The sequence below is a fragment of the Rhyacophila brunnea genome, unplaced genomic scaffold (assembly GCF_057557595.1).
Source record: "Rhyacophila brunnea isolate RB1 unplaced genomic scaffold, BYU_Rbru_1.0 scaffold_1, whole genome shotgun sequence".
NCBI classification, from domain to species: Eukaryota; Metazoa; Arthropoda; class Insecta; order Trichoptera; family Rhyacophilidae; genus Rhyacophila; species Rhyacophila brunnea.
Window position 1 is genome coordinate 23,402,849 of NW_028232751.1, and position 27,691 is coordinate 23,430,539.

At 35.5% G+C, this 27,691-nt stretch overlaps 1 protein-coding gene and 1 long non-coding RNA gene across 7 annotated transcripts in view; one reads left to right on the forward strand and one right to left on the reverse strand.

The window, feature by feature from the left end:
- Window positions 1-12,790, reverse strand: part of LOC147079586 (endoplasmic reticulum mannosyl-oligosaccharide 1,2-alpha-mannosidase-like) — a 54,440-nt gene extending 41,650 nt beyond the window's left edge. For 2 of the 5 annotated variants that reach the window (XR_015069996.1, XM_085942342.1), the window contains exons 1-3: window positions 12,525-12,790; window positions 11,491-11,628; window positions 854-993 (exon numbers count right to left, since the gene is read on the reverse strand). Coding sequence is in view for 1 of the 5 variants with exons in the window: in XM_085942351.1 (XP_085798477.1) it covers window positions 6,248-6,474; window positions 11,491-11,524 (261 nt within the window). In the remaining 4 variants the exon portion in view is untranslated. Of the gene's footprint in view, window positions 1-853; window positions 994-6,000; window positions 6,475-11,490; window positions 11,629-12,524 lie in introns of those variants that run through there. The other 3 variants (XR_015069997.1, XM_085942340.1, XM_085942351.1) reach the window with 2 other exon arrangements.
- A 4,494-nt stretch (window positions 12,791-17,284) lies between these two features.
- On the forward strand, window positions 17,285-26,857 carry LOC147079587 (uncharacterized). Of its 2 annotated transcripts, XR_015069999.1 has the most exons (4): window positions 17,285-17,495; window positions 21,265-21,607; window positions 22,627-22,781; window positions 24,688-26,857. It is a non-coding gene; the product is annotated as an uncharacterized LOC147079587 (long non-coding RNA). The 2 variants fall into 2 exon arrangements; XR_015069998.1 differs by lacking the exon at window positions 21,265-21,607.
- Window positions 26,858-27,691: the final 834 nt, after the last annotated feature.

The window sequence follows — 27,691 nt, forward strand, 5'->3', positions numbered from 1 at the left end:
AAAATGTCAATCGAGATTATCGCAGTGGGCTTTCAGATAAATTGAGGTATTTACGCCAAATGGCCAACATGCAGTGATTACATTATACAATTTTATATACTCTCCAACCGTCTAGAAACTGCTCTAGATGAGAATCAACCGAGAGAGCAAGCTGGGTTCAGAAGAGGCTATAGCCCGATGGACCACATCCAAGTCATCAAAGAAGTTATAGAACGGTATCAAGAATACAGACTGCCACTATACCTTGGTTTCATTGATTATAAAAAGGCATTTGATTCAATAAAAAAATCTTCTATTATAGACGCCCTTAGCAACCAAGGAATTTCCAGACGCTACATAAATATATTGAACAGTATATACAGTGATGCCACAGCATGCGTGAAACTCCACAAACGATTGTGTAAATTCCCCATTAACAAAGGTGTCCAGCAAGGTGATACCATTTCACCTAAACTATTCACCGCTACTCTTGAGGAAATATTTAGGAAACTTGATTGGGAGGAAAAAGGTGTTCCAATTAATGGGGAGCACCTCAGTCACCTGCGCTTTGCAGATGATATAGTTATACTTTCACAAGACCCGAAAGACCTCCAAGGTAGAATGCAAGAACTCACGGATGTCAGTCAAACGGTCGGCCTAAAGATAAACGCCTCAAAGACAAAAGTGATGAACTGTTTTTCGGACCCTGCGATTATCTGTATTAATGGCACCCAACTCGAACAAGTCAGCAGCTACGTCTATCTCGGACAGCAGGTGTCCATAGATGGAAGCATGCACGATGAAATTGCTCGAAGAATAAAGCTGGGATGGAGTGCTTTCGGACGTCTGAATAGTATCTTCAAAAGTGACCTACCATTGTGTCTTAGGCCGCGGACCTGGTGGAAACGCTCATGCAACTCGCGATGAAGTCTAGACTAATTATCCGCTCCAAATGCTTGGCCTGTCCCACGTAGGAGCGTCCTTTACCAGCGGTTTGAGCCAGAGGCACGTCACCTTTTCAATATAAAAATTTATTTAACATATTTAAAGAAATTGAGAACCTGAACAGAGTTGTTTGGATTATAACCAGAGGGTATTGTATGATCTTTTTGTAAAATACCCACATTGTTTGTAAACTGATATCGCTTAACAAATGCACATTACAAACATTTGTAAGTCTTCATCACGCACGTATTCATCTGCACACATTGTTATCAATTAAATGTAGTCTGGGCAGCCCGTATCATACAGATTTATGAGATTTAATCAAAACAACATTCGTCGAGACCACACGGCGTTACTTTTAGTGAAACAAAATCTGTAGACACGTCCACGCTCGCATGTTTGTTTGTGCGTTTGCATACGTTTTCTATTCGTGGCGAAATACAAAAAAAATGCACATTTGTTTAAAATAGTATCTATGAATTGTTTTTATACAAATGTTTGCAAACAATTGATATGCAACTTAAAAACTGTTTATATAATGTTTTTTTATTTATCTTGATTTGGGACTTGGCATAACTCGGCACATGATGGCGGTTCCACAACGTTTTTAGTATTTGTGAATTTGTAATCATGTAAGAATTATTGCACCATCCATTCTGCCCTGAGAGAAGCGGAAGATCGAGAAGGATGGAAAGGAAGACGAAATTCAAATTTGGTCACGATCCTCAGCCATGAGTGTACGACCAAGAAGAAGAAGAATTATTGAGATCTTGACTACACTCGCCTACGTAATCAAGTGTATATTTATAAAGTGTTCATTTTATTATACATGCAAAGCTAAATATGGAAAATATTATGTAAATAAACATAAATAATTTACATAGCCCGACAGTCACTAGATCAAAATTGATAAAGGTTTATGTATATAATTCCCCACACAGAAGCGGGTTTTATTTGTATATGTAAAAATCCCGTATTTCACAAAAACAGTGAATTCTCAGCATACCTATAAGATTAACCGAACCAGAAAAAATGCCGAACTACTAAAAAAAACAATAAGAATTGAAAACTTTGAAATGTTTAGTAACGCACAAGCGCATTTTTTGAAACGTTAATAATAATATTATATAAAATCTGGTAAAAATTAATTATACATTATTTTATTCAGAATTAAATAATAAAATAAAATAATAAAAGGTTTCACAGCGCTGACCGCGTATGGTTTTGACAAGAAACATGACACCTGACGTAATAAATTAATAAGAAAGTTATTAGTTGCCGCATCGGCATTATTATTATTATACCCATAACAAAATTATTTTGTCGCCAGCAATATAATAATAATAATAATATTTCATTTTATGTTCTGCATAATTAAAAAAATACAATGGAGCAGGAATAACGTAATTATAGTAGGAATGTATTTGTATTTAGTTAAAAATAGACATTTCCGATTTCAAAATTACAATATTTTGGACGTACCTGCTATAATACCTATAGACTTTTTGTATATCTTACATAGTGCGCGGACCAAAAGCATACGCCAAATAGTTCGTCCGGCAAAGAAGCTTGGTTACCTACGAGGAATGGTTATCAGCCATTCGCCGAATTCATTGGAACCTTGCTCTGTTACATATTGTGTACCTTGTTAATATCAAAATCAAGGTTAATGTGCATTTTAAATCTAAAACTATCGTAAATAAATTTCATCAGTGTACCTATATCAGTGGCGGGTTTAGAGACTTGATAAAGAATACTACCAACGTACCTAATAACAATAACAACGTATCTAATTTCCCTATCCAATTATTATTGAAGATGACAGTGATGACACATAATATTGGTGGTTTATTTTTTATATGTACACGTACGTGTGAGTTGGAGGAATTCTGCATCTCTGCATTCGACATCTTCAGGCAATATGTAGGTAATCTTGACTCAATAGGTAGGTACCTACTTTGTTGTATTAATTTTATTATATAAGATATAATTAACTGCATTTATTGACAGTGTTTATTTACCATTGATGAGTGCGCATAGTGCCTGAAGATGCCGTAAGTCAAAAACCGGGTCGCAAAAAACGACTCAAATGGAATACATAGTACAAAACTTAAATGCATTAGATTATTTATACCTGTACTTAAAAAAAAAAAAACTTAAAAGTATAGGTACATGCTAGTGTAATTTATAATAATATGGGCTTAGTAGGTATTTTCCTTCAAATAAAAATGAATAGCAAACTAAGACGCGCGTAAAACACAAACTATTTTGTGATCCAAAAGATTCATAGCAGCGGCTACCCAACGCTACCAATTGCAGACGTTTTTTGAAGTCGGGGAAAGGAAGGGCGAGGGGAACAGTCAATTTTGTTTGACACACCGCTAGCTAGCCGCTCGAAACGCTGCAAATTCGACGAGCGGCCAGACTGTCTACCGCTCACTCTCCGCGCTTTCATGGTGGTCCCCATACATTTTTTGGCTCCGCTAGACCTGGCCGCCCCTACGAGGCCCACAGGCTTAAGCGTAAGGTGTTCAACCAATGTGTGCTACCCGTGCTCACGTATGGCTGCGAGACGTGGACCCTCAACACGAGAGATGTCCAAAGGCTAAGAGTCGCACAGCGAGGCATGGAGAGGTGTATGTTGGGCATCACGCGAAAGGACCGTAAGAGAAACGAATGGGTTAAGAAGAAGACAGGGGTACGTGATGTAATAGACATTGCCAAAGAGCTGAAATGGAGATGGGCGGGGCACATTGCTCACCGAAAGGATGGCCGCTGGACAAATGCCGTCATCCAGTGGTACCGAAGGAGCACAAAACGGCCACAGGGTCACCCTAAAAGCCGCTGGATTGATGAACTGGTAAAGTTCGGCGGAAATAAGTGGCAGCGAACGACACAGGATCGAGAGAGTTGGAAGACGCTTGGGGAGGCCTTCATCCAGCAGTGGATTGACCCCGGTTGATGACGATATAAAAAATGCATTATTTTCAAAATGACGGTATTGTAAAAAAAAATGAAAGTATATATTATACCTTGATGATTTCACTTAAAAATTGTGTTTTTTTTTTTTTTTAATATTTATATATAAGTATATGCATTTCGTTTAAAATTTAATCAACAAATAGATTCCACAAAAATTAATGTTTCATTTTTCCCATGGCTGTTCTGTTTTGTTCGGTCACCAGTACAGGTACCCCCGTTCATCGCGACCCCGGCTAGCGCAGATTTGCTATATCGAGATCTTTTTTTCAAACTGGAAATTGTGGAAAGGGGAATTATCCACCAAATCTATTTTTTTAATGTCGATGAGACGGGACTCTATTTGAAACGAATGCCAACACGTACGTTTATTTCCATAGAGAAGACTGCTTCTGGATTTAAAGCATCCAAGGATCGTCTAATTCTTCTTCTCTTTATTCATTGAAGAAACTGATGGGAGGTGATAGAGATGCCATGCGGGTTTGGTGGAAACAATTTAATATTATTAAAGCTATCGGAAACATCGATGACGCGTGGAGTGAAGTCACCCAGTCGTGTATAAAGGGTGTTAAGAAAAGATTGTTCAGTGAAATTGTTGAAGTTCACTGCAATTATGAAAATGATATTCAAAATATCATCAAAGAGATTAGTCTTATAGCCATATCCGGAGGCATCGAAGGTGTTGATTTATATCAGTTTTTCTCAAAGTGGGCGATAACGACCCCGTGTGAGAGCTGGAGGCTTTCAGGGGAGGAGTAGAAAGCTCAAAGAAAATAAGGGGGCGTTAAGGAAATCTAGAGGGGCGATGGCAGACAAATTCTATCTATAAAAATCCGACGGAATCTAGACACGACACAACTCGAGATGCGATTTACTACTCGAATGCTTGGAGTCCCGTATAGACGGTTAAATTAGAGTCGCTTACGCATATAATAATATGGATGCAGCTTTATATTTTGTGTACGTAGTCCATGCTTAAGTTAACTAAATAAAATTGTGATATAATAACAATAATGATAAGTTGAGTAAGTGCCTAACATAAATTTTTCGTAAAAACAAAAATCTGTTAATACAAACCTCCACCGAAGATATATGAGGCGTCTAATTCCAAAAAGCGATAAGTCCACATTTGGTTAAAATTGAGAAAAAAATTCGCATGTATTCTTTGTATAATTTTATACAATATGTATTGATCTATAAGTCAACCAGTAAGGGAACGTTCAATATTGAAAAGGGTGTCTCCCATGCTGTAGCAACTGGTAAACTTATGACAGTGCCACGGAAATATGTACCTTATGCGGGATAAATTAAAAAGTGAAGTACAAGTAACGCTAAGTCCAATTTTATTTTACCTATATTTATTACATTTAAGAGTTTATCGGTTGAAACAAATTGCCATTTGTTTGCCATCAACATGCTATGGAATCCGATAAGTGAGTCCAAGATCCCGTAGTAATCTTGGATTCCGATTGTGACATGTAAATTGATCAAAAGAGAAACAGCGCAGACAGAACAGGAAGATATCGACACTTTCCGATGTCGACAATGACGTGGGTGAGGCTTCCACCTCCACTCATGCAAGTGGCTACATCTAAACTATGTACCGTGGGACCCTCTGTATCAATTGTGCACGATTTTGAAACTCCGGTGTTATTATGTTAAACCACGAATGGACATACGCTGGTACAATCATGGATAAAATCTAAAAAGAACATCCTTTGGTCATCCAGGGAGATTTCGGAGCTGTCTGCGGTGGAAAAAATGTGAGGTGGGGCGAGAGATGAGCCTACACAGCCTTCTCAGTGGTGCCCAACGAAAAGCTGCCACCTAGGGACACGCATGACAACCCCATATAAAAGACACTTTTTTTGGAGTTACATCTTCAAAGCTTAATTATCTTCTTTTTAAAGATTATAAACATATTGAATTTGTAAATTTTCGAATGTATACTTTTTCTGAAGAAAAAAAAGTCATGGTATGTATATACCACAGACCGTTTGAGGCCATATCAGGAAAATGCATATTCAGTGGTATATATATCGACCATATACTTTTTTTTAAATAATTATGTTATATTTATAAATAATAAACATCCTATTTGTGATTCTTATATTATTTATTTTGTTTTTACATACATGTTTTATTACATTAAATTAAAGCCAATTAAATTATTCATTCAGTTATCTTTCTTTCTCCCACCCACCCAGATGTGTGGAATGGGCCAAAACATTTTTGACATAATTGGCATTAACATGAGCTTCTTTTTTGATTATTTTTTGTGCTGCAATATCCATATCGGCGGCTAGTAGTTTTTGTGTTCTTCTCCATAAAGAGGTTTGTTAGACTAGCCGGTCGCTGGTAGTAGATTGTTTGTTGGCGGTCGTTGGCAGTTCATGTCCTCTGATAGCTGACTCCTGTGAATTAGTAATCCCGGTTTCATCTCCAAAGACATCGTCAGCATCTGAGTTATCACACAATCAGAACGTTCAGCCTGGTCTTCCGCCATTTTCAGTAGCTTCAGCCACCCCTCTTCATCTATTTCTTTTAAATCCTTCACGGAGTAAGACGTTTCTAGGGTAAAATAATAAATAAAAATCATGTAAGAAACTATTGCAGCACAAAAAATGTTATTAGTTCTAACAAAATGAAATAATCAAAAAAATCGTATTATTTTTTCTAAAATAGCTAATAACACGCCGACGCAAATGTTCTGATGAAAAACTAAAGATACTTCGATACTATATACATGTAATTTAGCAACAATTCCCGAAGTAATTAAGTGAAATATAAGCTTAGATCTACAGCTTCAAACATGCGTGCGCAATTTGAGGTTATGGATTTTTTTTTAGCTGTCGATTACTAAAAGTCTTGTTTTACCACTTATATTTTGAAAAATGTTCAATTATTTTTGTGTAAATGATAAAAGAATATTACAAATTTGATATATACTTACTTTCCATTATTTAAACAATCGCAACACAAATTAGCAACCGATTCAAATTGACACATGTACCCAAACTTCCAAAGTCAGTGTGTGTTATCGATCGGTGGTACATACACCTACCACTGGCGTATTTGTCGGTTATTTCTAAACAAGGGCCAACTTCACACTGAATGGTAGACTGATCTACCAGTGTACGTTATCGCGAATGCTCTTATGATGTAAAGTTCATTATTAAAACAATATTATAGGAAATATAGACGTTAATGCTGGTGGTATATTAATCTACCACTTTACTCTACCATACAGTATACTCTCAGTAATCTGCCACTCCTCGATTATCCGACAACTACTATAATCCGCGGCTATATTTACTAGTTGCACTAGCACTAGTACTAGCACAAAATCAAGCTTTATAATTCGCCGGTATTCGATTGTCAAATTCAGTAGTTCGCCGTGTACAAGTATACCAACGCAAATGAAACGAATTTATTTTGGAAATTTCTCCTTCGTAAAAAGTACGTTCATCGCGAAAAAAGTAATGCACCAGGGAGAAAAGTATCCAAGGACCGCATCACAATTATACCGTGCTCCAATGCAACCGGGACACACAAACTGAAGCTTTTGGTTGTAGGGAAAGCCAGGAATCCTGCCATTCAAGAATATCTGTCTCACTGAAATACTAGTTGTGTCAAGTGATGTACTGTTCAATTGATTAATAAAATTTATAAATATATTAGTTTATTTTAGTTTATAAATATATCTAATTCAGTAAATACTTGATTTTGATTATAAATAAAACGGTAATTTGCTAGTACAAATTTCTCAAAAAAACTATTTTTACGAAATACCTGTTTTAATTTATTCTTACCATATTTTGTACGTATGCACTATAATCCGCCGTTTTCGCTAATTGGACACCTGTCTGGTTTTTGGGGTGGCGGATTACTGAGAGAGTACTGTATATAGAAACCGAAGAACTAGGATCAAGAACAATATGAAAATTATATCTGTCGCGTGAACATGACGGAAGAAGAAACCTAGAGTAAATTTGAATGAGAATTAAATAGAAATGAGGTTTTTCACACAAAATGAATAGAAATGTAATGGACATTTTTTTTCCGCTGTACTACTACACTATTGCGTGGTGGGTGAGCGGTTAACGCGTCAGCGTACAATGTCGTGAGTCTGGCAAATACACATAATGTACTGTTTTTCAGTGTGTGTTTGGAGTCAGAGTATGGACCTAAAAGGTTGAGCAAGTGGCCAACACCCATTTCTTGTAAAAACAAAAATGATCTTCCTAGGATCACACGGTCAAAAAAATTCATGACTAGAAATCGCTGTCTTTGAAGAACATTGGAGCAATTACCCATTACTGAATAAAAAAAAATTTGTCCAACGGTGGTTAGAGATTGTTATGAGCTGATTTTGCAGATACTTAATTCATTGTCAGTGACGCCCTACAGAGATAGACTTGATAAAATTAGAACACTTCCTGACCACTGCAAAATTTTGTTCAGACTCAATGTTGCCTAATGAAAATCTCTGCATAATAGACGAAAGCATTATTTAAAAGACAACTAATATTTAAACAATTTATACCTTCAAAAAAGGCATAGGTTCGGTATTAAATTAGTGATATCTGACATTCTCTTTGAAGTTATACATTCATCTAAAATATAAATTGTTTTTAGGCTCTCATGAACAATTGGGAATGTGGCAGTTGCATCTGTTTGCCTGCGAGGTACTGATATTTTTCATTATAAAAGACTAATACAGAGTAGAGAGTAGAATTCCATTTACTTTTTGTGATTTTCCACTTGAAACTAGTTCTCCTACAAATAGCAAATATATTAGGTAAGGTATGCCTGACAAGCAATTCTTGAATCCCTTCGACAGCAACCAAATAATCATCGCGCTGAAATGGTAAGCAATATTACAGGCAAACGCAAAATTTCAAAAATTGACCCGCTCAGCTAATCGCATATGGCCAAATATGTACTAGCAAATAAAGTATATTGTGCGCACAATCAAATAGTTAAACACAAAACTGCTATATTGTCTCTTTATTCACACATGACATGACGTGTTTATGTGAACTTTCCTGGCACTACGAACTATCGTAGAATAATTCCTATACTTAAATAATATTCACAAACATCCATCATACTGCCTTCATAACTCGCGTTAGACAAAAAGGTAATATAAATAAATAAAAAAAACATGCCAAAAATGGAAGATATTCAATGGAAAAATATATTGTCAAATAGTAGCAATTAACAATAAATAATTCATATTCAGACATAATAATCGTACTTATAATAAATTTAATATTGTTAATGATAATTTGATTGTGTTGTACTAAAAAATGTAATTAAAATGTTGATTGTGTTGTAAATAAAAGTCATCCAAGCCATTTTCACTCGTATTTCTTATTTTATTGATCAAATTTGAGTCGGAATTATCTGAAATTATAACAATGTCGTTTAGTTAACACGGCTCAATTTTATATATAAAATATTGTTATCTATAACGTTATTTTGAAAAATGTTCCTTATTTTCGCATACCTACCTAACTATTTAGAGTGTTTTTATACGAAGGTTTAAGGCTCGCACAAACCAACGCGAATATTCACCAAGTACCCCGTCAAAATATCCCAAAAAAACGCACCCGCCATCGGTACAGAAGGTCCGGTCAAAAGAGTCTCAAAAAAGCCAATGCCGCTGTAATGCTTCCTACTTACCTGTTGTTAATGAACAAACGTAACATTTATTCACGCAGGGGACCAAAAGATACAATGAAAGCCATCCAATTTGTCATATATTTGGCTATTTTTTGAGACTCTTTTGACCGGACCTTCCATATCGATGCGGGTGCTTTTTTCGGGTTATTTTGACGGGGTAAATGCGAATGGATGACAGTGTCGGAGACAAATTATTGTATCAATGATAATATAAAATTATTGATATATTATTTGAATGCTCGATACCGAAACGTCAAACAATCGCAGCGCTCCATATTGAACTTTGTAAGAAAATAACTTAATTCCCTTCCGAAATCTGAGCGTCGCGTGCTCTTTCCCGTAAGCCAATACGAGCTTGATTGGCGAATATTCGCTGCGAATAATTCGCTTTGGTGTGTGCACGAATGTCTTAGGTTACTTTATAATTATTTAAATTTTACGAAATGCATTAGCGAACTCTATTTATACTGATTTTTGAAAAGGGTGAATTTTATTAATTTAAAATGTTTGAATTTTATACTTACATTGTAAATGATTTTTATATTTGTACTTATTGTCTACGCTTATAGTAGCGTTTTCGCCATATAATAGCGGTTTTTTCCATGATTGTGTGGTCAAAAAATCTCGCTTAGATGCTTTCAAGTATTGAACAAAGAAATCTGACGTTTATCCAGGGTGTACGGTCGTAATATAGAGCCTATGGGGTTAGTGTTTTTATTATAATTGACATGTAACTTAACCACAATATGGCTATCAACGTAAAATACACAAACAAGTTATCATTTCATTAGAAATGTTGGTACTGTTCGGTTATACGGAATACAGCGGAAAACGCATTTTGAAAATAGCCGATAAACTGGATTATTTGTTAGTTTGGATTAGTTTAAGTTAGGTTGGGTTGGGTTAGGTTAACCTAACAAACAATCCAGTTTATCGGCTATTGTCAAAATGCGTTTTCCGCTGTATTCCGTATAACCGAACAGTACCGAAATGTTTTATAATTCATTTTAATAGATATCGTGGATATTGTGATTAATTTGGTATTTGCATAAATAAACACAATGAATTTCAATACTAAACACCACTCTTATTTCGCCTACCAAAATTGCATTTGAGATATTTGGGGTTTTCGCATCTTTTTTCGGAAATTTCGATTTATAGAGAATTTTGCTAATTCGAAATCAAATTTTCAGGGTCCCTTGGATTTCGAATTACCAAGGTTCTACTGTATTCATATAAAAGATTTTAGTCAGCATACGCCAATTATTGAATACAGCAACGCTATCGCTTCACGGGGCCGGGAGGAAAATTATGTTGGTGAGACATATATCTTGCAATAAATTTATATTTATGGGATGGATACGAATAGATCACAATTTTTTAAATAAATAAACCAATACATAGAGTGAGAAGAAAAGAATCAACTTGGGGATGTCTTAATCAGAAAATGGATATTAGGCATACAAGATGTTTAATTAGATGCAATAAACTGCATTGTTAAACTAAGATAAATAAAACGCAAAAATAAATTTATGTAGCTACCACATATCAGGAAGAGGGTCCATCTGCGAAAGGGCCCACTGCATTATGGGCCTCAGTTTTCAACTTTTGTTAGAGAATTATTTGAAACAAACATAAGGTTTAAATCCTTTCTACAATCAACAATAAGTCACGCACAGATCTGCTAATTTTATCTCATGTGACATAAACAATATGTAAATATTTATGTTACTGGATTGGAGGTTATACTTTCTTGAAGAACATGAAAATTATGTAATATCAACCCATGAATGACACATATTTTGTAATTTCGCAATGACAGTAGCTAATATACATACACAAACACGTTATACATATTTATATACAGAGAAAAAAACAATTAGAAAACATAATACATACTAGTCAAGTATCCGGTCTTCCGGTCTGCAACCATTGTTAGAGAAGATATTCATAGTAGCTATCACCACAGGCGATGGGCATGAGTCCTTGGGTTTTTTCTAACTTGTGCACCTCCATTGAGACCTGAGCTGCGGCTTTCTGCGAAAAAATAATAACTGTAAAACAGACATTCATGATAACATCTCATTAACCTCTTAGGCCCGTGACATACGGTACTCGTCGTAGTAAATCGGGCTACACACGCGTGTTTCAAAAGCTGATAACAACCTTTCGCCCAAATCAATCTAGGTGAAAATAAGTGAATGTAAAATGAAATTAATGTCAGACTCATGTACTTCCTTAACATAATGAAAGCGAACTGAAGTTTTATTAATGTCATTTATAATGATCAGTTTAGTTGTCCGTTCAGTCTCCGTTTCTGGGTAAATGCAAAAGCTGAAGCAGCGCATCTATTCTCTACACAAGACTGCTTTCGACCGCTACAACAACTATCTAGGGTCGGAGAGTATCGAAGTATTAGCACTTATTGTAATTACAATAAGTAAGTTGTAATTGTTACAATAAGTGCTTAACAGCACGTCTGTTAGCTATGCTAAATTTCAGAGCAAGTCAGTTTTGACTGTTTAGACGACTAACTTAGTGTAATTGTTACAATAAGTTCTAATAATACTTTGATACTTTCCTACTCTAGATAGCTGCCGTAGCGAGCCGAAAGCAGTTTTGTGTATAGAATAGATGCGCAGGCAGCTGAAACTAGAACGGAGACGTGGAGGATGGGTTCACTGTAATTTCAAAACTGAACTGACCAAATCTGAAACGGCGACTGAACGAACTGGCGACATGATTATTTTACGTGATACAACGTGGCCGATGCGAGCGGTTAACAGTCGAAAAATGGCTACCCATTCTTCTACGACTATTACCAGCTCTTCTACGACATTGTTGCATCATCAATGCATCGAATGTAATCCTAGTTAAAATATGACTATTTTCCCATAAAACAACGCGAAAGTGTGAATGTAAATATAGCTTACCCTCTAGCAACTTTCAGCAGAAAACTCAGTCGATGTAGGTGCAGGAACAATGAGACATCTGTCTTATTCCGACCACCGCACTACAATCCACCAATGAATGCCGATTATATAGAAGAAAAATGGATGCACTTTATTTTAAAGAACGCGAATTAACTATAAATGCCTATGCCGGCGTTTATCTACTTTCAAGAGAGACATTATTACGATTTGCCGGCACTAGGCAATGGCGATTAGCGTCTGCCGTCTATATTGTCTATGGATATGGTAGCGTCCAAAACAGGAAACAGGATTCATAGATAATGAACAAACAATAAACAATAATAAACGCAAAAATTGTATTCAATGTCAATAGCCCCAGAAAATTGAGCCCTATATTTTGGTTTGAATATAAATTTATCAACTTGAATACTGAAATACTTGAAATTGTACAAAGATTTTTTTACTCGATAATCTAATGCTAGCGCTCCATTGGCGAGCCAAAAGTCCGAGGACAATAATGCCGGCGCTCCATTGGCACGCAAGTCAGACGATTTACAGTCTTCGGACTTTTTTTTTCGCGTGGAGCACCCCAGGTCTGCGGACTTTTTAATCCGCAGACCAGGCTCGTTGGATTTCAAACATGTTTGATATTTTACCTCCGAGTTGCCAGACTTCGTCCGTCGATCGCAATGCAAATTCTATTAGATATTAATACGCAATCATTCGGACCGCAAAAAAATCTGTAATTGTTTTAAACATTGTCATTGATTTATTTGTCAATTTACACAATATAAAATGAGAGATTTACCAATTATTTTTTTATTTGTATTTATGAAATTCATAAAAGAAAACGTAAATCTTGTGTTGTGTTCACTGCTATATTATTTTACGCAGTCTACATATAAATAACACCAAATTATAGGGTTATCAGAAGACATTACGATAATCGCAATTTTTGACTTTTGACAGCTTGACTTTTTTATTCGTTCATTGATCAGTAGCAGGGCATATACAAATCGGACGATTGGACTTTTGGCTCGCCAATGGAGCGCCGGCATAATAATTAAAATCGTCCGATTTGCCTATGCTCTGCTACTGATCAACGAACGAATAAAAAAGTCGAGCTGTTAAAAGTCAAAAGTTGCGATTATCGTAACGTCTTCCGATAATCCTATAATTTTGGGTTATTTATATGTAGACTGGCATAAAATGATGTAGTAGTGAAAAGAACACAAGTTTTACGTTTTCTTTTATGAATTTCATAAATACAAATAAAAAAATAATTGGTAAATCTCTCATTTTCTAATGTGTAAATTAACAAATTAACCAATGAAAAAGTTTAAAACAATTACAGATTTTTTTCGGTCCGAATGATTGCGTATTAATATCAAATCGAATTTCTTAGTGATCGACGGACGAAGTCTGGCAACTCGGACTTTGAAATCCACGAGCCTGATCTGCGGAAAAGTCCGCAGATCTAGAATGCTCCACGCGAAAAATAGGTTTGGGAAGACTATAAATCGTCTGACTTGCGTACCAATGGAGCGCCGGCATAATATAGGTACCTAAGTAGGTACTTAATTAAACAATAATTTACAAATTTAGCTGACAAAGAAAGGAAGATAGGGCTTTTCTAATTTTATATAACAAAAACATTGAAGCAAATAACAACACTGTTGGTTGCTAGAGGTTCTAGCAACCAGATTGTTACGTAAGTAGTAAACAATAAATTATACCTATGTCATCATCATCATCATCATCATCAGCCTGAATCTATCCACTGCTGGATGAAGGCCTCTTCAAGTTGCTTCCACTTCTCTCGGTCCTGTGCATTGCGTTGCCACGTACTTCCGCAGAACTTTATCATTTCATCGATCCAGCGGCCTCTAGGTCTACCTTGTGGACGTTTTGTACTTCTTGGATACCACTGGATGACTAGATTTGTCCAACGATTGTCTCTTCTTCGAGCTATGTGTCCAGCCCATCTCCATTTAAGGCTTTTAATAAACTCTATTACATCGCAAACCCTTGTCTGCTTCCTTATCCACTCATTCCTCTTTTTGTCCTTTCGCGTTATGCCCAGCATGCACCTCTCCATACCACGTTGTGCTACTCTAAGTTTCTGGATCTCTCTTTTACTTAGGGTCCATGTTTCACACGCATATGTCATCACGGGAAGCACACACTGGTTGAACACTTTGCGCTTTAGGCACAGTGGAAGGTCACTTTTGAAGACATTATTCAGGCGGCCAAAAGCACTCCAGCCTAGCTTTACTCTGCGAACAATTTCATCAAATATACATCCATCTATAGATACTTGTTGTCCCAGATAGATGTAGCTTTTCACCTGTTCGAGCTGAGTGCCATTGATGAGGATCTCTTTTTGGCCTGCAAAGCAGTTGAACATGACTTTCGTCTTTGTTACATTTATTTTCAAACCTACTTTGTTGCTTACTTCAGCGAGTTCCTGCATTCTGCTTTGGAGGTCTTCTGAGTCTTGCGAGAAAATTACTATGTCATCGGCAAAGCGCAGATGACTCAGGTATTCTCCATTTATGGGGATCCCTTTGTCATTCCAGTCAAGTTGCCTGAATAAGTCTTCAAGGGTAGCTGTAAATAGTTTAGGTGAGATTGTATCACCTTGTCGGACTCCTTTGCTGATAGGAAATCTGCGCGATGGTTTATGGAGATTTACAGATGCTGTTGCGCTACTGTATATATTATTGAAAATATTTATATAGCGTCCAGGGATTCCTTGTTTTCTGAGTGCGTCGAGTATTGAACATTTCTTTATCGAATCAAACGCCTTCTCATAGTCTATAAAACCCATGCATAGTGGCAGTTTGTATTCCTGGTACAAACTAAATCTAAAGAACGGTCAAAAATGGAACTACTAACTAACATATGACCGCCATTTTGAAAACGTCATTCGAATGTCAGATTATGTCCAGCTGTGAGTCTTGATTGGGTAGCAGTGTTGCCAACCGTACTATAATTATAGTATTTGTACTATAATTTTGGTCAGCATACTATGTACGATATAAAACAGGTATAGTACGCCCAAAATACTATAATTTTGAATATCGGAAAAAAATATGTAAAAGTACTAAAATTTCGATATTTCCGTTCGTTAAATTGGTGAAAATTACAATAATTTCGCAAAATAAGAAGATTTGAAGAACTTGGAAAAAATGCTCGGAAAACGTAAAACAGTCCCTTGAATGAAATATCTTGAATTCTTCGAAAAAGGGGTCTCGGAGTTTCTCAAATTTCCGTTATTTTTTTCAGAGAAACAAAAATCCTAGGTACCTTTACCATGGCCCCCACAAGGGGAGTGCTGACAGGGCTCTAGCCTGGGCGCCTGGACTCAGGAGGGGCCCGGCGAGGCAAGTCGACCAGATAATTGAGATAAACACCAATCACAAATTTGCTTGAATAGTAAAAAAGTCGCTATTTTCCTTCAACATTATTATTATTTAAAGTTATGTGGTTGTACAATACAATTTTGAATTTTGTATCAATACTCGACATGTGGAATGTAACAAATGACATATACACGTCAACGTGACAAATGGACGTATTAAAATTAACAATAAAACACTAAAACATACACATTAATTTTATTGCGTACACCATTATTTGGAAAACGCTACTGTAGAGCGTCACACTGTCTTTATCCTTAGCGATAGTTAGAGGGGCCCGCCAAAGATCCTAGCTTGGGTGCCCGATTCACGATATGGGGCCCATGACATATAGGTACATAGATTTTCAACAGACGACAACGCGTACTATATTTTTCCCCAAATACTATAATTTTGGAGGCTCTCTACTATAATTCCGCTTTGAAAAGATGGTAACACTGATGTCAGATGTGAGATGTGAGATGTCAACAGTGTTGCCAACCGTACTATAATTATAGTATTTGTACTATAACTTTCATCTGCGTACTATGTACGATATAAAACAGGTATAGTACCCCCAAAATACTATAATTTTGAGAAATTGGAAAAAAAGTTGCCAAAAGAAGAAAAACAACACCAAAATAATCCGTGAGAAGCAAAAAAAAATAGTCCCCATGTCTTAAAAAAGGTGACGTTAATTACTTAACACAGCGATTTCTAAATTGGGAGGCGCAGAGGTTGCCAAGGGAGGCGCGAAAAGTTTAACAAAATTAATGTAGCCACAGATTTGCAGTTTGCAAATGCACAGTTTATAAATCGGCCGATAGTTATAAACTAGACAAAATACCGTCCTATAAAAGGTTGTTTGCAAACTTTCTGCAAATATGAAGACTAATTATTTTATAATCCCTCACTTCTATAGTATTGTGAAGCGCAATGGCTATCTCGTAAAAAATGAAATAAAAGGGTCAAATTAATCATAATGTTGAAATTTGAGGCAAGTTTGTTTAGGAACGATAATATTGTTGTTAAACTTGTCTATTTGGTTGAATTTTTTAAAAACTTGAGTGAATAAATCAATCCAAGGACCATTAATGCATTCACTGATATAAAACGACAAAGAGAAGGCATTCATAAAAAAAATGGAGCTTAGGAAATCAAAATGACAAAAAAAAAGTTCGCCATGTCTCCACTTTTAAATGATTTCTACGCCAGATATATTGAAGCAAACAAAAATCAAGACGGTAATTACCGCACATTTAATTTTTTGAAAATGCAGAAAATTATTGGTCACTCAACGCGTACTATATTTTTTGCCCAAATACTATGATTTGAAGGCACTGTACTATAATTCCACTTTCAAAATATGGCAGCACTGGATGTCAAACTTTATAATAAATGCTGTGAAATTCCTTGTCCTCGGTGTGATAAATACCTACGCAGAATGGACGTAAAACGCGAACCAGACGAATTACAATCAGACGCAGAGCAGCAGCATTGGTTTGATGTACCCATAGAGAATGTAGACGCAACGGATGGCGATATCTACATAAAGCAAGAATACGCAGATGACGCCAACAGTATAATTGAGGTTAGTTTTTTTAAACAAATTGTATCAAATGCCATTCTAAAGATATTAGACGTCAGTTCAGTTGTTCGCTCAGTCAAGGTTACCGTTTCGGTCCGTTCAGTTTTGAAACGGCGGTGTATTTAGATAATCAGTTTAGTTAGTACATATCCGTTCAGTCACAGTAGTTGACAGTTCAGTTGGGAAAAAGCTTTGTATATTTACTTATTTTTCATCGACTCAAAATGACTATTATCTTTATAATAACTATCTAAACATGCTGGTTGGTATAATACAGTACCTATATTTATAGAAATAAAAAAAACATCAGTAGCCTGATGCTGAGTACCTCCGCTATACGGAAGTACATTGGAACTTGAATATAATGTCGAAGTTGCATCGGCCGGGATCGAACCCGGGCCGCCGGCGTGGCAGGCGAGCATTCTACCACTGGACGACCGATGCATACGGTGGTTGTTATATTTTATAAAATGTTATTTTGCATATTACAATATGTATTCACCTATTAACATATATTAAATACTAGCTGAACCCGGCTTCGTACAGGTTCGCTTCGTGGTTATATTTATCTTAGATATTTGAAAAACAATAAGAGGTAATTATTTTTTTAATATTAAAATATCTGTGTAATACAATATGGCAATATGAAAATAATTCTAATAGGAGTAAAGGTCAAACATAAGAACACTAAATTAAAATCGAATCCAAAATATGAAAACGTTATTAATGTTATTTATATGTAGTAAAAAAAAAATCAAAATTGGATGGAACAAACAAACAACAAACTTTGTATTTTATATAATAATAATTTAGAAACCTTCGCAGGTGTGCGCACAACAACTGACAAAAGTTTCATCGCAATCGGATGAATGGTATAGGAACGCATACGAATAGTAGAAGAAGATGATTTTCTAATTCAGAAATCTTCGTGGGCATGCGCATGACAACTCACCAAAGTTTCATTGCAATCGGATTAATGGTATAAGAACGCATACGAATAGAAGAAGATGGTTGTAATAATTCAAAAACCTTCGCGGGCGTGCGCACAACAACTGGTAAAAATTTCATCACAATCGGATGAATGGCATAAGAACGCATACAAATAGAAGAAGAAAAAGATGGTTGTACTAATTCAGAAACCTTTGCGGGCGTGCGCACAACAACTGGTCAAAATTTCATCATAATCGGATGAATGGCATAAGAACGCATACAAATAGAAGAAGAAAAAGATGATTGTACTAATTCAGAAACCTTTACGGGCAAGGGCACAACACTTGATAAAAATTTCATTGCAATCGGATGAATGGTATAGGAACCATACGAATAAAAAAAATAGAATGAAGAAGAAGAAGAAGATGATAATTTTTCTAATTCAGAAACCTTCATCGATGTGCATACAACCACTTACCAAAATTTCATCGCAATCGGATGAATGGTATAGGAACCATACGAATAAAAAAAAATAGAATGAAGAAGAAGAAGAAGATGATAATTTTTCTAATTCAGAAACCTTCATCGATGTGCATACAACCACTTACCAAAATTTCATCGCAATCGGATGAATGGTATAGGAACCATACGAATAAAAGAAAATAGAATGAAGAAGAAGAAGAAGATGATAATTTTTCTAATTCAGAAACCTTCATGGGTGTGCATACATCCACTTACCAAAATTTCATCGCAATCGGATGAATGGTATAGGGACGCATACGGGACAGACATACAGACAGACAGACATTCATTTTTATATATTAGTATAGCCTATACTCATTGCGAAAGTGCAAGCAATAAGTTGACAAAGTTTTATCGCAATCGGATGAACGGTATGGTAGTGCATTCAATACGAACACGCAATATACTAATATATAAAAATGAACGTCTGTCTGTCTGTGTGTCTGTCCCATATGCGTTCCTATACCATTCATCCGATTGTGATGAAATTTTGGTAAGTGGTTGTATGCACACCCATAAAGGTTTCTGAATTAGAAAAATCATCACTTTCTTCTTCTTCTTCATTCTATTTTCTTTTATTCGTATTGTTCCTATACCATTCATCCGATTACAATGAAATTTTGGTAAGTGGTTGTATGCACACCCATGAAGGTTTCTGAATTAGAAAAATCATCATCTTTTTCTTCTTCTTCATTCTATCTTCTTTTATTCGTATGGTTCCTCTAACATTCATCCGATTGTGATGAAACCTTCGTCAGTTGTTGTGTTAACACCCGCAAAGGTTTATGAAATAGTACAACCTTCTTCTTCTTCTTCTTCTTTTTCTTCTTCATTCTATCTTCTTTTATTTGTATGGTCCCTATACCATTCATCCGAATGCGATTAAACCTTCGTCAGTTGTTGTGGTAATACCCGCAAAGGTTTTTGAATTAGTACTACCATCTTCTTCTTCTATTCGTATGTGTTCCTATTCCATTCATCCGATTGCAATAAAATTTTCGTCAGTAATTGTGCCAACACCCGCGAAGGTTTCTGAATTAGTACAACTATCTTCTTCTTTTATTCTATCTTCTTCTATTCGTATGCGTTCCTATACCATTCATCCGATTGCAATGAAATCTTGATCAAGTGTTGTGCCCTTGCCCGGAAAGGTTTCTGAATTAGTACAATCATCTTTTTCTTATTCTATTTGTATGCGTTCTTATGCCATTCATCCGATTGTGATGAAATTTTGACCAGTTGTTGTACGCACGCCCGCGAAGGTTTTTGAATTAGTACAACCACCTTTTTCTTCTTCTTTTTGTATGCGTTCTTATACCATTCATCCGATTGCGATGAAATTTTGACCAGTTGTTGTGCGCACGCCCGCAAAGGTTTCTGAATTAGTACAACAATCTTTTTCTTCTTCTATTTGTATGCGATCTTATGCCATTCATCCGATTGTGATGAAATTTTGACCAGTTGTTGTGCGCACGCCCGCGAAGGTTTTTGAATTAGTACAACCATCTTCTTCTTCTTCTATTCGTATGCGTTCCTATACCATTGATGCGATTGCAATGAAACTTTGGTGAGTTGTCATGTGCATGCCCACGAAGATTTCTGAATTAGAAAATCATCTTCTACTATTCGTATGCGTTCCTATACCATTCATCCGATTGCGATGAAACTTTTGTCAGTTGTTGTGCGCACACCTGCGAAGGTTTCTAAATTATTATTATATAAAATACAAAGTTTGTTGTTTGTTTGTTCCATCCAATTTTGATTTTTTTTTACTACATATTAATAACATTAATAACGTTTTCATATTTTGGATTCGATTTTAATTTAGTGTTCTTATGTTTGACCTTTACTCCTATTCGAATTATTTTCATAATGCTATATTGTATTACACAGATATTTTAATATTAAAAAAATAATTACCTCTTATTATTTTTCAAATATCTAAGATAAAATTAACCACGAAGCGACCCTGTGCGAAGCCGGGTACTTCAGCTAGTACAATATAAAAATAAAATAATATTTGTCGGAAGATGGATGGATTCGAACTAGAGGTGAGTTGGAAATACTGTCACCAGTTTGTATACTCATGTTTCGGATGAAACTACCCATACTCAGTATATGTGGCCCTATAAACTTATCCAAAAAACTTGTGATGTTATCATTGCGAGTCGCTGTTATGTGCACTCGACATTTGGTAGACTTTCAACACTATTGACATTAATTGCGCGCGAACAAGATAGCACTTGAATATATGTATATTTTTTTATTAGTCTATTGCGTCCGAATGTATGAATAATAGGTCATAAATTTTGTGTCGCAGCACAGTGGTGAGATGACGCACAGGCTTAGGGTTGTTATATGCCGCTCAAGACATGTTTAAAATTTTTATTCTTTCTTCTTTTTTGTTAACAAGAATATTGTAACCTAACAGAAAAACAATTCATAAATTTAAAATGTGTTTAAAATTTTATAATACATGGTAATTTTCGACAAGCGGAGCTCAGAGTATTTTTAGCGATTCTATTGAAGCCGATACACAGTCTGAGTTCCCTGAGCCGATACGTATTTCAAATACTAATATGGAGTTGGTTTTAGTTTCAGTTGAGTATGAAACTTTTGTCGCATACGCACGCCAAACGCTTTGTATAGTATTCCAAATACTAGTAAGTATTTTGGAACAAGTTTCTATACTAACTGTTTTTTATACTGGTAGTAAGTATACTTAGTCTTCAAAATCGAACAGTTTTCCTATCTCTAATTCGAACTCATGCGAATTTGAATCTTAGACCATGAAAAATTATAGTAAAATGTTTCCAAGCGGTCACCCATCCAAGTTGTAGTCGCGCTCGATGTTGCTTAACATCGGTGATTGAATAACAAGCTTTAAGAGCGCCCTGCTAGGGTAAGCGTAACGATGTCAACATGCGAAAAATGTTTTTAAAATAGTTATAGTAACATCACAGTTGAATTTCTGCACACAATTTAAATATTGTGGCCAGCAGTAAAACATATAGGTACAAGTTAATAATAAATAATAATATTTCAATCGAAATTAGAAAATTTGTATGAAAAATACGGTAATACACAGTAATTTATACGCCAATTGAACTGGGATCTCTAAAATCGGCATACACGTCAGTTTAACTGACAGCTCTACTGAAACGGAGACTGATCGAACAGCAAAACTGATTACTTAAAAGCACAAAGGAACCAAAAAATTACCAGGTTTTACATCACAACATAATATAATAATATTATATAATATAATATTGATATGGAAGGGTTTGTTTGACGTTTAATTAACTAAACTGCACGTAACGCTAAGTAATAAAGAATCAAACATTTTTAAAACCTTGTGTATATTCAATATTGCATAAAAAATGAATAACAGGACATTTAAAATAGCTCAGACAGCCTAATAGTTGTTGTAGAATTATATGTATACTTTGGAATCCAAGTAATAAATATTTGCATATTATGATATTCCACATAGGTACATATGATACACCAGAGTAGGGGGTTAGCCTTACGAGCGGTGGACATCACACCCAGTTAGCCCCTCTCTACCTGCCGTACTCTCGACTACCACTATCCAGACAAATGTCCATGATACCAGTACGTACGGTCACATTAGGTAAATCTGGCATTAAATTAGCCAATCATCTATTATTATTTTTTCCAGCCTGGCACGATAGACGTTATCAACATAAAGGCTGAACCTCTTTGCCAATCGGAAAATTCAAATGTAGATTTCGGTGAAGCACGAAGCGTCCATTTGAATATGTTTATCCTGCACCCGGATGTTCTTACTCGGAATGGACGCCACTGTTAAATCAGGTATGCATCATTATTATTTACAATTAATCATACCATAGCATTCTTCTTCTTTCTTCTCCTCTTCTTCTTCGGCCAAATCCGCTCCTTAGTTGGAGCGTATGGAGACCACAAGGCGCCTCCAAGAATCCCTGTCGCTCGCTTGTCTTCTTGCATCGTTCCAGGTCAAACAAAATTTTCAATTTTTTTTTATATATAATATAATGAACCACACATTATAGACGTAAAATAGTGTGTAATCAAATACACCAATATTGAATGAGCGTCAGGATATCGGTATCATTGACAAGTGTTTTAATTTATCACATATTCTTCTACATTCGATTTCGGTTGCCTACTCGACATCCGTTAGGTATTTCATTTCCCATTATTTCTGAGTTCCCAGGTCATAATTGAGCGTAGTTATGCACAAAGAAGCCGAGCCACACAAACCTCAAACAGAGATAGAAGCACTTTTATGTAAATTGTGTTTCTTTAAATCAGCAAAGCCTCTGTATACTATGTATACTTTTTGAATGATAGATATTATATATATACATGATTTTGTATAACTTTTGAAGAGATAAAAGCATATAATCTATGAAATTTTGGTGTTTTCGCAGTCCAGGTGTTTTGAGTAAAATGATTTTTTTTAGAATGTGCATTTTGCAGAATGCAGCCATCTCTTATTTTTGTAAGAAAAGTCTTTATTTTTGATTATTTTCTTTAAAAATAGCCTTCTAAGTTACTAAATTATAATGGAAATTTCAAAATTCTAAAAATAATTCGAAAAACTTGTAAATTATACATCAATATTTAGCTGCTTGGCACTATTTTTTATATGAAAAATCTGTATATTATATTACATATAATAAAATGAAAAACATATAATGTAATTGAGAAAATAATGTTTATTAATTGAATGTAGAAAAACACACCTTACAGTTACGATTTTAAAAATTTACGTAAGTACATAATATTATCATTTGGCTGCTTTTTGCAAAACGAATATTGCATATTTTTAGAACGCATTTATATGACATTTTTGTATGACAGCAGCTTGGTTGCTTTATGCAAATCGAAAATTTCATATTCTGCGATTTGCAAAATCTTTAAAACGCATTTATATGAGATGTTTGTATGACAGCAGCTTGGCTGATTTGTGCAGAACGTAAAACAAACGTGTGAGATTATGGAAATTACAATAACTCACTTTTTTCAAAATTGTGGCTTGGCTGCTTTGTGCATAACTACGCTCAATTAACGTGACCATACGTCCCGTTTTCACGGGTCCATTCCCTTTTTAGGTAGCCTATCCCGTTGTCTAAAGCACAGCTTCTGGTCGCCGAAATGTCCCGTTTTCAGCAAGACAGCAACCCATGGTAAAAATTAGAAATATTTGAATGAGCGACTTTAACCAAAATACCTACGTGGGAAGATATTCAAAGTGTAATTAATGGATGTATTGATTGAAAAAGAACTTATCAATTGTAACCAAAATACAGAAATGTTCCATGAGTATTCACAGAAGGTACTTGATGGAATTTGAATTTAAATTCTAATGGATTTAAGTTTTGCACTATTCCATTTGAGTCAGTCGGCACGTATACACCGATTGAAATGGTCTCTTTCTCTTATGAATAAGTTGTAGTCGAAAGAAAAAACACAGTTGCAAGTCGCAGTTCTACAAGCAATGTTGATTATCAAAGTAAATTTTAAATTCCTGCCAAAAATTCATTCTTATTTGAAATCAAAACCAAGGCAAATTTGAACTTCAGAAAAATATAAGACCACGTAAATTATTTATTTTCACGTGTCCATTCCTTTTTCATTAATAATTAAAAACTATGAAGAAATGTGCGTTTTTTTAATATACAATATACTATTACCTAAAAATTAGTAGATGTCCCGTTCTGCTTGATCTTTGTAGATTACACCCACACAACGAGGTTCTACAGGAGGTTACTTAGAGAAGCCACTAGTGACCACTAGTAAGGACACATTTGACAACGGGGATGACTTCATCAAACGAATTGAGTCTGCAGCCAAACGTCTTCAACAGAGAATAATAGAGCATCTGGATATTACTATAGATGAACATAATATCAAACAAGAAATACAAGTACCACCATATTTTCTGAAGGTAGTGCGAATCAGATTAAGAAGAGTGATACATTTTCCACGTAATTTCGTTTGTAATGATTGTCATGCCGTATTTGCATCTCCTAGTACCCTAAAAAGCCACCATATTTCGTGCATGAAGTCTGAAAATTTTAATACTAACGCAGTGGGAAATTCTGACGATAAACTGTACCAATGTGACGTGTGTTTATACAATTGTTCTTCGAACAATCATCTCAAAACACACAAAATGACTCATACTGGTGTAAAACCATATCAATGCGATGTTTGCTCGCTAAAATTCCTGCAGCTCGGTAATCTCAAAATGCACAAGAAAATACATTCTGGCGAAAAACCGTTTCAATGTGCGGTTTGCCCATTCAAATGCTCGCGAGTAAGTGATCTCAAAAGACATCAAATGACGCACAGTGGGGAAAAACCACACGAATGTCAAGAATGCGGATTTAAATGCTCGCGACTCTGTGATCTGAAAAGACATAAAATGACACATACCGGAGAAAAACGGTATCAATGCGATGTATGCTTATTAAAATGCACGCAACTCAGTGATTTAAAATCGCACAAAATGACACACACTGGCGAAAAGCCTTATCAATGTCTCATTTGTTCTTTTAAATGCTCGCGGTTCCGTGATCTTAAAAAACACAACGTGAAACATACAGGTGAAAAACCATTTGCATGTGACATTTGCTCATTCAAATGCTCGTTTTCAAATAATCTCAAAACCCATAAAATGATACATTCTGGCGAAAAACCATTTAAATGTAATTTATGCTCGTTTGAAAGTTCGCAACTCGGTAATCTCAAAGCACATACTATGAGACATACTGGTGAAAAACCATATCAATGCATGGTTTGCTCATTTAAATGCTCACAACTTAATAATCTCAAAATACATAGCAGGAAACATATTACTAGTGTTGTTGCTATTGAATAAAAAATATAGCAATGCGATACTTACTTGGAGAATGTTCACCTTTAAATTTATTACAAAAAGACTTTGCTGAATGAAGAATAAATAAACATTGTCGTTGTGTTTATATTTATGTAATGTTAAGCAAATGCCGCCTATTCAACGCTTGCATTCTGATAGTGCTGCTTTACGTTAACGAATCATAGCACCTTACGATGGAACCGTATATTGAGCTTTGTAAACAGATGTTTGTGATAGATAATGGGTGTGCCGTATGACTTAAGGAGTAACGAGGAGATAAGAAAACGCATCAAACAACCTTTCATCACGCTGAAAGTGAAGAGGCAACGTGCAGCGGATGCCAGAAGAAAACCTCAACCGGGCTGCTTGTTCTCGAAATCAAAACAGATTCCGGCGTTCTGGAAGGCCGCTAAATATTATATATGGTGTTCTGGTATGACTTTGAATGACACAAGAAGGCTGGCTAGCGACAAAGATTCTTGGAGGCGCCGCATGATGTCCACATGCTCCAAGTTAGGAGCGGATGTGACTAAAGAAGAAGAAGAAATTTATTTAATATTGCATTAGCGAAAAGCATTACAATTCGATGGTTCCTTATGAAATGCTTGCGATTTGGTTAGTTGAAAGGATAATTAATCACCAATACTCCCGAATAATCATTTTATAAATGTGATGATTGCTCGTAATATGATTTTATTAATCGTTGTGCGGAATATCGACTGGTGTATTACTGAAGTACTGCAGTGCGGAGCAGTCACTCATTTTGCCATACAAAAACTCATACGAGATATAAGAGAGGTGAGTATAATATTATTGTCACTTATTCGACGAATATCAATGTATTGTTCCGCAGTATTAATATTCATTACCTATGTATGTTTTTTATTAAAATTAATTTAAGGCACATCATTTATATACCGAGAATTAATATAATTATAAATAGTTATTTTCTTTTTTAAGTATGGGTGGAGGTTTATATAAATATTTAATTTTGTGATAATTACTTAGGTGATTAAAAGTATTTAAAATAATTATTATTCTTTGCTTTTATTTGATATTATTAATAATTTGAGAATGTGTGGTCATTATCTATCCTTTTCCTCTTAAGCATTCTTTCACAAAAGTATACCTACTTATATTAATATATTATCTTTGAGATTGTATTTTTGAGAAATGGGTGTTACCCACTAAATGCTGAATCTATTAGGTACATCCTTTCGTAGAAATACACGTGCCTGGCCAAGGAATGCTGACATTATAAGCCGAAACGTTACTGCTCGGCCATCGCAGGCGTCACATTTATTTTTTTAAATCATGTTCGATCATTTGGGCCCCCACAAAGTGGAGAATGTATTGACATATTATTTTTATTTTTTTACAAGAAATTGATGTTAGCCACTTCAAGCTCAATCTATTAGGTACATACATCATGTGAATTTTCCAGACCCAGGATTCGAACTTGGAACCCATGACATTATAGGCCGAATGCGTGATCACTCGACCAACGTGGGCGTAATACTTATTATAGTTTAAAGGTGAGAAGAATCCTTGAATTGGCTACAAACGAGTTATATGTTATGTAAGTAAATGAAAATGGCCATTCTGACTTGTGTTGATTTTATATAATGTGGGACCTGTTTGGTAGACGACTACCTCCTTCATCTTGGTTGTACACTCATGGCTTAGGATCGTGACCTCTTTTTAATTTTGCTATCCTTTGAGCGACCAAGACTTTCTTCAAGACCATCTTTCTCGATCTTCCGCTTCTCTCTGGGCAGAATGAATGGTGCCCCTAGTCAGCTCTTTCACTTTCAGATGCTCTTACTCTGCTTCGCCTTCCCTGGAGGTCACTCCAGGT